Source organism: Gracilinanus agilis, chromosome 1 (genome assembly GCF_016433145.1).
Source record: "Gracilinanus agilis isolate LMUSP501 chromosome 1, AgileGrace, whole genome shotgun sequence".
Taxonomy (NCBI): Eukaryota; Metazoa; Chordata; class Mammalia; order Didelphimorphia; family Didelphidae; genus Gracilinanus; species Gracilinanus agilis.
Window position 1 is genome coordinate 583,083,991 of NC_058130.1, and position 12,429 is coordinate 583,096,419.

Consider the following 12,429-nt stretch of genomic DNA (forward strand, 5'->3'; position numbering starts at 1 on the left):
TTAAAACAGTCCTTCTAATTCAGAAGTCTGGCCTTGTCACTTTTGTTTCAGAAGAATCAGTAGCTCCCTTTACCACTAAAATGAAATATAAGCTCCTTTTCTTGGCATTTTAAACTCTCTTAAGTCTGTCTCTAGCTTCTTTTTCCAGGCTTACTGCATATTATTCTCTTTTATACTCATTGTATTTCAGCCAAATTTACCTACTTGCCAGTCTTTGAACTCAGAATTCAGTCTCCTTTCCACTTGCATTTGCACAGATTGTAACCAGGACATGAGATGTACTTGCTCCTCATTTCTAACTCAGATTCTTAGCTTTCTTCAAAACTCAGGTCAAGGGCACCTTGAATAGGCCCCTTTAATGAGTTTATAGAAGGTCATGGACAAGAATCACATAGGATAGTAAGGCTTGAATAGATTGTAACTTGCATCACTGGAGAGAATTTCCAAATATGTGATATCACATATCCCTTTAGCTTCATTTTTCCAGTATAATATAAACTTAAGGACAGCAATAATTTGTTTGTTTGAATTTTATCTTTGTATCTTTATCACCGGGGCAGCTGAGTGGCTCAGTGGATTGAGAGCCAGGCCTAGAGACTGGAGGTCCTAGGTTCAAGTCCGGCCTCGGACACTTCCAGCTGTGTGACCTTGGGCAAGTCACTTGACCCCTACTGCCCACCCTTACCACTCCTGGGCCAAGGACGGTCCCTAGCCCAGAGGAAAAAAAGGAGGAGGGTTGGGCATGGGGCTAGCAACCCCACCCTGTAAAAACTACATCTGCTAAAGAAACTGCAACCTAAAGTAGGGGCAGCTGGGCTAGCTCAGTGGATTGAGAGCCAGGCCTAGAGACGAAAGGTCCTAGGTTCAAGTCCGGGCTCAGACAGCTGGGTGACCCTGAGCGACTGTGTGTCCCATTGCCTACTGGTTGTGGCCCTATGCTCCTAGAATGGAGTCCCAGGATAAAAAAAAAAAAAATCTTTATCACCTGTTATAGTGCCTTATAAATTGTACGTGCTTGATAAAATGTTTGTTAAATTTTAGTGGAGTTGATCTTGGAGTAAAGATTTCCTATTTAGTTAAAGGTTAATCATATTACCCTAAAGACTAACTTACTAAAAAGGTAGAAGTGCAAAAAATCTTGGCTATAAGGAAACTAAAAAATAGTTGACACTTTATTCCATTTATCCCTAAACCTTTTAAAAAAAACATTTAAGGTAAAAATCTATATTATATACTTTTGCATTCTTAAATGAGGTGTACTGAATACAGTTTAACCTCTAATTGATGATCAGATTCATGATTTTGAACTTCAATTTTTAAATCTATACTATAATACAGTGCCATTAAAGACTTGTTTGATAATGAAGATGGTGGTATCTTAGTTGGACATTGAAAGAATGAAAAAGCTCCCAATAGATAGAGATTGGAGAAAAAAAGCTATTCCAAACAAATAATTGAAATTGACAAAAGCAAAAGGACATAAAAAGGACAAGATGAGAACAGGGAATAGAGAGTAGTTCATTTTTGATTGGGGCATAGACTATATGAAAGGAAGTGTATGAGTTAAGGCCATGCAAGAGAGTCAGAACCACAAATTGTGGAGGAACTTGAGTATCAATGCTAGAAGTATATTTAGAATGCAAGGAGAGATACTGAAGAATTTTTTTGAAGAGTACTGTGATCATAGTGTTTTTGGAAAGTTTATAGGAAGATTACAGGGGCCGTTGAATAGTATACAGTGATGGCAAACTTTTCAGAGATGGAGTACCAGACCCCGCCCTCACCCAGCCCCTGAGACTATGTGCCATGCCTTTTCGCCCCCACGTGCTGGTTATGCCCCCAACCCCCTACAGGAGGAGGAGGAAGAGCTCCCATTGGCCTACTGGAAGGAGGGGTGGGTGAAGGGAATGTCCTCAGTGAGTGTAGAGAGGGGGCGGGGAGTGGCCCAAGCACTCTGCTCCCCTCTAGCTCTGCTGTCTGTAATACACATTCACTTGACCTGAACTCTGTGGGTGATAAGGAACATGATATTTAGGTGTTATTCCTAGATTCTCATAGACTCTTCTAAGGATATCCTGAGTGAAATGAGATCCCTTATCTGGAATCTATGGTTAAAGGTACACCCAATCTAGGCACAATTGCCTTGAGTAACACTTTCACCACAAAACTAGCTGTGTTGGTATTTGATGGAAAAGCTTCAGGCCATTTAGTTAGTCTATCAACTATCACAAGACAATACTTGTATCTTCCAGCTTTAGGCATACAGATATAATCAGTCTGTAAACTCTAAAATGGACAATAAGCTAAAGACCTACCACCCAAACCTTTCTTTCTGAATGCACTTTGATTGAACTTTTGGCAGACTGAACAACTATTACAGATCTTATTTGCAACAGTACTTATTCCAGGAGCAACCCATTGTCTCTTGATGGAATCCACAACAGCTTGTGTACCAAAATGACCTTTTGTGTGGATGGCTTGACACAAATAGGTATAAAAATCTTTTGGTAACAATGGTTTTCCTCTATCAGTAATCCATATCCCATGTTATTTCCTAGCTAAAAATTTATCATGTAGGTGATATGGTCTATGTGAAAAACTTTGCCAAAACATCGGCAACAGAACAAAATTGGGTAGGTCCTTCTACAGTTGTATTAGTTTCACCATCTTCTGTGAAAGTTTTAGGTAGAGATTCATGGTATCATTGTTCTCATATTAAATTATCACATGGTATAGATAATGAAAATGTAGAGATTATTAATAATGAAGAAAAAGAAGAAGAAGAGGAAGAAGAGATTGTGTAAATTTGAGATCTTCAGTCAATTAGAGTCTGCAGTCAGAAAGTTCAGTAAGGAGAGGACCATTATAGCAGAAGAGGACATTCGGATGGAAGAGGACATGGATGGATGAAGAGGATTCAGAATTTATGAGCTTTGTATTAAGACTGATGAATTTATGAATTGAACTGATAAAACTTCATTTTCAAGGATTTTCTTAAAGAAGAGGATTGATCATGGGCAATTTGGATTAAATGATTTGGAAGTATTGGTTTGGAAGTATTTTGAGTAATGTAAATAGTATCACTAAATACACATATGCATCCAACGTTGCACATAAAACTATCAAGAACTTCAATGGAGAACAGGAGAAGAGGAAAAACAGAGAGAAGATTTCCTTGAGGAATGGAACATCATAAATATAACATTATAAATTCTAACCCGAAATAACAAACAACCTACACTAACTTTTATCTAACACTATCCTACTCTACCCTACACTAGGGATTTTAACAAGGAAAGGTAAAGGGATAAATACATTGAACAGTTACACAGTTCAAAGCACAAAGCAACAAGTAACAATGCAAAATTTCCAACAAAAATTAACAAAAAGAACAGCAAATATGAAATATCATCAAAAAGTCAAAACAAACATCAAACACAACTCCTATTCCAATACAGAAATATCTTACTAACTAATAAATACAAACAATTTTGGAAAATAAATTTTAACACGGCATTGCATAAGTCTTTACATCAAAATCACAACAAAACATTAAACTCCCTTAGCAAATTACATTTAAATGTTTGCAACTCAATTATATCAAATTATTCACAGAATTTACATTTATACACATATACACACATGATATATACAATATATACATTATATATACATATGATATATATACATGTACACACACACACACACATATATATATCATACACATTAGTGTCTGTGAGCTGCCCACCTTACTCCCTGTGCACTCCCATTGGGCTGCTGGGCAGAGAAGCAGGGGGAATGTGAAAAAATGCCATCAAGTATGATTGAGAAGGAGAGGAGAGCACCTCTGCCCCAGTCCCTTTGCCTTTCTAGTAAAGAACTTGGGCAGGGGAGAGGGGTCAGCCAGGTGCTTACAGAGAGTGCTCTGTGTGCCATTTTTGGCACCTGTGCTATAGGTTTGCCATCACTGGTATAAAGCAATCACATCAAGTTCAGATAGAAATGGAAGCCACTAAACTGAACATAGGATCCCTATGGGCTATGTGTTAACTTAGAAAACTACATGTTATTATTAGCATTGCCTATGTTTTGTTGTATTTTTTTTTATTTTGTTAAATATTTCCCAATTACATTTTAATCTGGTTCTGGTCTCACTGGAGTCTTTCAGGCTCATCCTCAACTACATGTATGAGCTCTCTGGTGTGTAGAAAGTAGATTGAAGCAAGGATAGACAGGAGGAAGGATGTACTGTTAGAAGACTATCACAATTCACTGAATAATAAGATAGGAAAGCCTATCCATGGTGGTGAACCTATGGCATGCATACCAAAGGTGACATACCTACCAGAGCTTCTCCATTCCCCCTCTCCACCATAGCTCCCCACCCTTCTGCCCAGCAGCCCAATGGAAGCTCTTATTCACTCTCCTGAGTGGAGTGCCCAGAGCATTCCTCTCCCTTTCTCCTTCCCCTGTCTCTGTAAGAAGGTGGAGTGTTTCTGGGGGTGGAGGGGTCATGGTATGCAGTCTTTAGGGCAAGGCATGGCACACAGTGTCTAAAAGGTTCAACATTACTGGTATGTACCATACTATACCATACCATACCATACCCATACCCATTACCATTACCATACCATTCCTATACTAAGACAGTTACATTGAAAATGAAGAGGTAGGATTGGATGCTGCAGTTACTGCTTAAGTAAAAATGAAGACTTGTACACTTGGCATCTGATAGGACATGTGGGAATCACAAGAAAGATCAAAGGTAAATACATACTTATAGGCATTGGTGGCTAGGTAGATAGCAATGACATTCAAAGAAACAAAGAAGTTAGAAGAAGACAACAATATTAGTGAAAAAAGTGATGTTTAATTTAGACATGATGACTTTGAGGTGTCAGCTGGCCCTTTGGGTGGAAATATATAATAGACAATTGGAAATTATTTAAGTTCTGAAAAAAATTAGAATTACAAACTAGATCTAGAACTGATAAATATCTACATGGGAATAGATTAGGTTTTTAAGGGAGTAATAAGATAGAGAACAGAATGAAAACTAGGACAGAATTGTGGCAGTAGGTTAATTTAAAGAGCAAGAGAAGACTGATAAGAAATGCATTATTGAAGAGGCTAGCCATAAAGTCAAGACAGGGGAAAGAAAAAAAAGAGGCTAAAACAAGATTGATAGACCAGGGAAATCAGAAGTAAATGAAGAATCAAAGATTATGATGAGAACAAACAGGTAGGAAAGAATGGAAAAGACTGACATAGCCAAAAGAGTGTAATGCTGGGGAGGAATAGAACATTTCATCTCTCTTTTCTACCTTGATATAGTGTTCTTTGGGTTTTTTTTGTTTGTTTGTTTTTTGGTTTTTTTTTTTTTTGGTATATTATTGCCTATCCCGCCTCTAAAAATAGAAGTTCATTCCAGATAGGATTGCTATTTTTTAGCATATATAATCCCAGTGTGATTTATATACATCATAGAATATTTTTTTTCATTTTTTTAAACCCTTATCTTCTGTTTTAGAATCATTATTTTATATACACGTGTGTATATATTTTTAGTATATTATTATATATAATTCAATACACACACACACACACACACACACATACACACACACATACACACACACACTCACACTCCAAGGTGGCAGAAAAGCAGTCATGCCTGGCAATGAGGGTTTTGACTTACTCCGGGTCACATAGTTAGGAAGTGCCTGAGATTGCATTCCAAGATCTCCTGTCTGCAGACCTGTCTCTCAATCCACTGAGCCACCTAGCTATCCCCAATCATAGGATCTAAAGAAAGTTTTATAGAATTGGAATTGCTTGTGATTTAACACTTAAAAATTGAAACATCTCTTTTGCTAATTCAGAAATCCTTTTTGCATACTTTGTGAATTTCTTAGCTATATTCCAAGTACCTGTGATTCCATATAGTTGGGTTTCCACATAGGTAGGATATTATTTTATCTGCCATACATAGAAAATGTGACAGTAAAGGACAACTGGAAAAACATATGTTATTAAAAAAAAAGTCAAACCAACAAATTCTTGTTATCCTCTCAACAGAATACATAAAGATAGTGTTAAAATGAATATTAAATACAATTTACATGTATTTTCTTCTTTTAAAAAATGTATTTAGGATATTTTCCCAAGGTTACATGATTCATGTCTTTTCCCTCCCCACTCCCGGAGCTGAAAAGCAGTTCTATTGGGTTAGATATGTATCATTGTTCAAAACCTATTTACATGTTATTCATATTGCAATAGAGTAATCATTTAAAGCTAAAATATGGCCTCAGACACTTCCCAGCTGTGTGACCCTGGGCAAGTCACTTGACCCCCATTGGCCCACCCTTCCCACTCTTCCACCTAGGAGCCAATACACAGAAGTTAAGGGCTTAAAAAAATAAACAAGCTAAAATCCCCGGTCATATACCCAATGAACCATGTGATCAATCATATGTTTTTCTTCTGCGTTTCTGTTCCTACAATTCATTCTCTGGATGTGGATAGCATTCTTTCTCATAAGTTCCTCAAGATTGTTGTGGGTCATTGCATTGCTGCTAGTAGAAAAGTCCATTACGTTCAATTGTGCCACAGTGTATCAGTCTCTGTGTACAGTGTTCTCCTGGTTCTATACCTTTAGCTCTGCATCAATTCCTGGAGGTCATTCCAGTTCACATGGAATTCCTCCAGTTCATCATTCCTTACGACACTATAATATTTCATCACTTTCAGATACCACAATTTGTTCAACCATTCCCCAATTGGAGGGCATCCCCTCATTTTCCAATTTTTTGCCACCACAAACAGTGCGGCTGTAAATATTTTTGTACAAGTATTTTTCTTTATTATCTGTTTGGGGTACAAACCCAGCAGTGGCATGGCTGGATCAAAGGGCAAGCAAGTCTTTTAAAGCCATTGCACATAATTCCAAATTGCCCTCCAGAATAGTTGGATCAATTCACAACTGTACCAGGAGTGTATTAGTGTCCCAATTTTGCCACATCCCCTCAACATTTATTACTTTCCTTTGCTGTCATATTGGGCAATCTGCTATGTGTGAGGTGGCATCTCAGAGTTGTTTTGATTTGCATTTCTCTAATTATGAGAGATTTAGAACACTTTTTTATATGCTTATTGATAATTTTGATTTATCTGAAAATTGCCTATTCATGTCCCTTAACCGTTTGTCAATTGGGGATGGCTTAATTTTTTGTGCAATTGACTTAGCTCCTTGTAAATTTGAGAAATTAGACCTTTGTCAGAGGTTTTTGTTATAAAGATTTTTTTCCCAATTTGTTGCTTCCCTTCTAATTTGGGTTGCATTGGTTTTGTTTGTACAAAACCTTTTTAATTTAATGTAATCAAAATTATTCATTTTACATTTTATAATCTCTATCTCTTGCTCGGTCTAAAATTCTTTTCTTTCCCATAGGTCTGATAGGTATATTATTCTATGTTCACCTAATTTACTTATAATTTCCCTCTTTATATTTAAGTCATTTACCCATTCTGAATTTATCTTGTTATAGGGTGTGAGATGTTGATTTAAACCTAATCTCTCCCATACTGTTTTCCAATTTTCCCAGCAATTTTTGTCAAACAGTGGGTTCTTGTCCCAAAAGCTGTGATCTTTGAGTTTATCGAACACTGTCTTGCTGAGGTAATTTACCCCAAATCTATACCACTGATATAGTCTTCTATCTCTTAGCCAGTACCCTATTGTTTTTGATGATCACTGCTTTACATAGTACAAGTTCAAGATATAGTACTGCTAGACCCCCATCCTTCACATTTTTTTCCATTATTTCCCTTGATATTCTTGATCTTTTGTTCTTCCAAATGAACTTTGTTATAATTTTTTCTAATTCTATAAAAAGTTATTGGTAGTTTGATAAGTATGGCACCTGGCTTTTCTCCTTAATGAAAGCTAATTGGGTGAATAAAGAAAAGGAAATTCAGAATAGCATAAAATATCACTGAAGGAGAAAGATTTCTTTCTTTTTTTTAACCAATATTTGTGCCTTATTTGGGAAAGTTTATAATTGGCTTTAGAAATGAATACTTTAAAAGTATATACAGTTATTCTTAGTTTTCTTATGTTCACCTTAATTATTAGTAAATAAAGGTCTTGAAAGTGAACCTCTTTTAAAGAAAATTGTTAATTTTATGATTTAATTAATGGTCATTTAAAATAAGAATATTTGAATACATAGAGAATCAATAGTTTCTAGGGAACAATGTTTGGGATTGTTATTATATTTTATATATTTGAATATTATTATGAAATAAATTTTAAAATAGTCCAAACCATGATTTTTTCATTAATTAGAAATCAATAAATATATGAAGTTTTTGTCTAGGGATTTCAAATCTATTTCTGGATGAAATAGGCAATTTAATTATGAGAAAATTGCTTTTTTCTAAATGAGAGAAGTATTCTAGAATGCTGTGAAATAATTTATAAAGACATGCAGTGTTTATAGTTGAATTACAAAGAAAACTTGATAAAGTACTGGAAACCATTTTGAGTATCATTTTATTTGTAGAATTAATATGCAGAATTTGCATAAGAATAACTCTTTGGCACTTTCAGCTGCATTATGAAACTTTTAAGTAGAAAAGAGATGTTCTCCAGTATGAAGGTTATAAGTGGTATAAAAATTTAGCTCTAATTTATTACTTTAAATAAATCTCTTTGTATTCCTTCTCTCCTCCCTCATTTTCCATGATACTGCTCTCTTAATTCTCTTACCTCTTTGATTATTCCTTTTTTTATCCTTTATTTCTCTTCCTTCTGCTCCTAGAGTTGCTCTCAAGACTCTTGTTCTTGGCCATCTTACCTTTTTATACCATTAGCTTTATTGATTTCATACATAACTTCACTTATGAATATGGATGATTCCTAAATCTATATATATATTCAACTCTAGATTTCTATGTACTTAAACTGCATATTTGTTTCTAGATATTTTTTCTTGAACTCATCATCTCCAAAATTTAACTCATTATTTTCTCTAAAAAATCAGATCCCTCCTCCCAGTTTTCCTATTTCAGTTGATAGAACCAATATTATATTAACCCAAGCAAAATATTTTGGAATAAGCTTTGACTTTTGTTGCGCCTCATTCTCAGCATCTAGTCATTTTTATGTTCTATTACATCTACTTATAAAATATTATGTGCAACTGTTCGTACCTTTCCATTGATACCTCTGTGTTTGAGGCCCTTATTCTCTCTCACTCAAAACTATTGAACAAATCTTAATTCCATTGGCTGCTTGAAAGTTTCTTTGTGATCTGTTCTGCCCTCTCTGTCCAGCCAAATGTCTCTGGAGATATTTTAAATTGAACCAGAAGTATTTATTCAGATATTTTGTGTACATCTTTGTACTAGGTGTGAGAGGATGTAGAAAAATATGCAGAACAATAATCTCTACTCTCAAAGGTGTTTATTATCACTTACTGGGTCTTTAAACAAATGCCTGTTAAATTTTTATGCTAGTTCAATATGGACTAATGGGGTTGTAAAAAAGTTTGCATTATCTTAGAGATAGGGACATTATCTTAGAGGTGGGCGTTATTTTAAAAATAATGTAAAAAAAACCATCTCCACTTTTAAAAATCTAGACTTGTTTTCTAAATGTGTCTTATTTTCTAATAGAGTCTGATAAAGGAATTGAAAATGTTTTTCCCTCCTCTTAGGAGAACGTCCTTTTCATTGTACTCTTTGTGAAAAAGCATTTAATCAGAAGAGTGCACTTCAGGTACATATGAAAAAGCACACAGGAGAAAGACCATACAAATGTGATTACTGTGCGATGGGCTTTACACAGAAAAGTAACATGAAACTCCATATGAAACGAGCACATAGTTATACTGGTAAGTAATGTTATTTTAATTTTTTCCTAAGTGAGAGTATTGAAACTCACCAAACAAAGAAAGTGCTACGGCCAAAATGATTACATGGTTCTCATGAACATCAATGAGTTTGGTATATTCACTCCTATCCATCTTAGGACCAGAGAATCATAAATCATGTCATATATTTAAGTCATAGGTCACAAATTAAGAATTGCAAACAACCTCTTTGAGATTGTTCAACCTTTCTCTTCTATTTTATAGTGTTATGATTAAAACTTTCTTGAGAGACTGATTTTTAGACAAGAATATAAATTTATTGATTATGTTGGGTTTATTGATTAGACCAGCATCATAACTGATAAAGTGTTTCCATGTTTGACTGTCATGACCAGGGACAATACAAACTGGATCAAGCAGCTTAATAGAATTTTAGAAGTTCATTATTCAGTCCCTCCATTGAACATCCCAAGAATTCTTTAATTGATGAATAGCTAATTAAGCTATCCATCCCTCCCCATACCTACATCATAGGGAAGACATATAGAGGAAAAGAACTCTCGTTCCCTTCATTTATTAACCAAACTCTGTTCAAAAGGAAAATATTCCTTGGAATATTTATGGTTAAAGAAAATGCAAAAAGCAATAGACTGGATGGAATCTCTGACCAACATCCCAGACATAGAAATATGCAATCATTCTCCCTAATATATAGGAATTCTTCTTGATTCTAAAACTAACCCTCTATATTCTCTCTTATATATGTGCTATACATAATATTGTAAAGCTCTGCTGTACCCCATTTCCTGGTTCAGACAATTGAGGGTATCTGTTAATGTTCCTAAAATACATTAAACATTCATTTAAAGACTATTGTTCTATATATTTTTCTATTTCCCATCACACATAGCACAAAGATGTGCACAAAATGTAGAAAGCAAGTCAATAAATATTTATTGTTCATTTTAAATTCTTCTTCCTCTCTTATCCTTCAGCAGGCCCTGGGTCTTTATTTTTTTGTCTGCTTTAGTAGAATTGAAAGTTATAAGAAAAAGTTTGTTATTCTAAAAGCTGTTGAGGCCATTCTTCTGAATGCCAAGAGGAAACTTTCTTCCCTACATCTTGAATGCTTCTTTCTGACCCCTGCCCAGCCCCATCTACATTTGTTAATTTCTTTATGGCCAAACTTAAATATAATTGTCCACGAAATGGTATAGGAAGAAGCCTTGGCTTTGGAAACAGGAGCCCTCATTGCAATCACTATAACCTCTGTAAGGCTCTTATTTCTTCATATTAAAGCAGGGCTTGGGGAGTGGGAAGGAGACACATTAGTGCTTACACTACCCGCTAAATTTGAGCAGCATTGATGAACCTTTTAGAGATCACATGCCCAACTGCATCCTCCCTCCGCATGTGAGCGGCCCCCACATTACCCCAGACAGTGGAGGGAGGAAGTGCTCAAGTTGGGCTGCTGGGCAAGGCATGTGAGAAATGTCCTCAGGCTTTATGGAGAAAGTGAGGGGAGCAGTTCCTTCTGGCATACAGAAGTATGTGAGCCATAGGTTTGCCAACATGGTCATAGAGACTTTAAAGAAAAAGCACTTTACAAACCTAAAAACAGTTGATGTGTGAATAGTTATTGTCATCATCATAATTAATCATCCTAGTTGACCCCAGTATCTTCTCCCTGTTCTCAGCTTTGAAAATAATTGATCCGAACCGTAAGCATTTACTACCTATCAGTTTTTATTGTGTCTGTATATATGAGGAGTCAGCAAGGTAGCACAGTGGATTGAGTGTCAGATCTGGAGTCAGAAAGACTCAACTTCCTGATTTCAAATCTTCCTAGCTGTGTAATCCTGGGCAAGTCACTTCACTTCGTTTGCCTCAGTTTCCTCATCTATAAAATGAGCTGGAGAAGGAAGTGGCAAACCACTCTGGTATATTTGCCAAGAAAACCCCAAATGGGGCTATGAAGAGTTGGACAGGACTGAATGACAAAAATGCATATGTTTTTCATAGTTCCATGAAGATAGAGTGAAAAGACAGACCTAGCATTCTTTAATCTTAGCCCTTTGAACTGTGCTATGCTGCTTAATATATACTTAAAAAATGTCACAATTAAACAGTACCTCATGGTATTTTTCAACTTCATGATACTTCTCCACCAATTCATCTGGAATGAAATCTCACACAGTGCCTTGCACATAATGATTTGAAGAATTTAAATGAAAGAATAGGGACTCATACTTAAATGCTAGAAATCTAAAAGTCCCAGGTGTCTTTAATCCTAGGATTGCTTCCTCTCATTAAGACCATACTTTAAAAGTCACTTATTTACTAAAAGAATGAAATTATGGGCAGCTGGGTAGCTCAGTGGAGTGAGAGTCAGGCCTAGAGACAGGAGGTCCTAGGCTCAAACCCGGCCTCAGCCACTTCCCAGCTCTGTGACCCTGGACAAGTCACTTGACCCCCATTGCCCACCCTTACCACTCTTCCACCTAGGAGCCAATACACCGAAGTACAAGGGTTTAAAAAAAAAAAAAGAATG

At 35.9% G+C, this 12,429-nt stretch overlaps 1 protein-coding gene across 1 annotated transcript in view; it reads left to right on the forward strand.

Annotated features, from left to right (window-relative positions):
* The window catches only part of ZNF236 (zinc finger protein 236), a 214,280-nt gene that overhangs the window by 199,514 nt on the left and 2,337 nt on the right, over positions 1–12,429 (forward strand). The window contains exon 30 of the mRNA XM_044683430.1: positions 9,723–9,899. Coding sequence (XP_044539365.1) covers positions 9,723–9,899 — 177 coding nt within the window. The remainder of the gene's footprint in view (positions 1–9,722; positions 9,900–12,429) is intronic.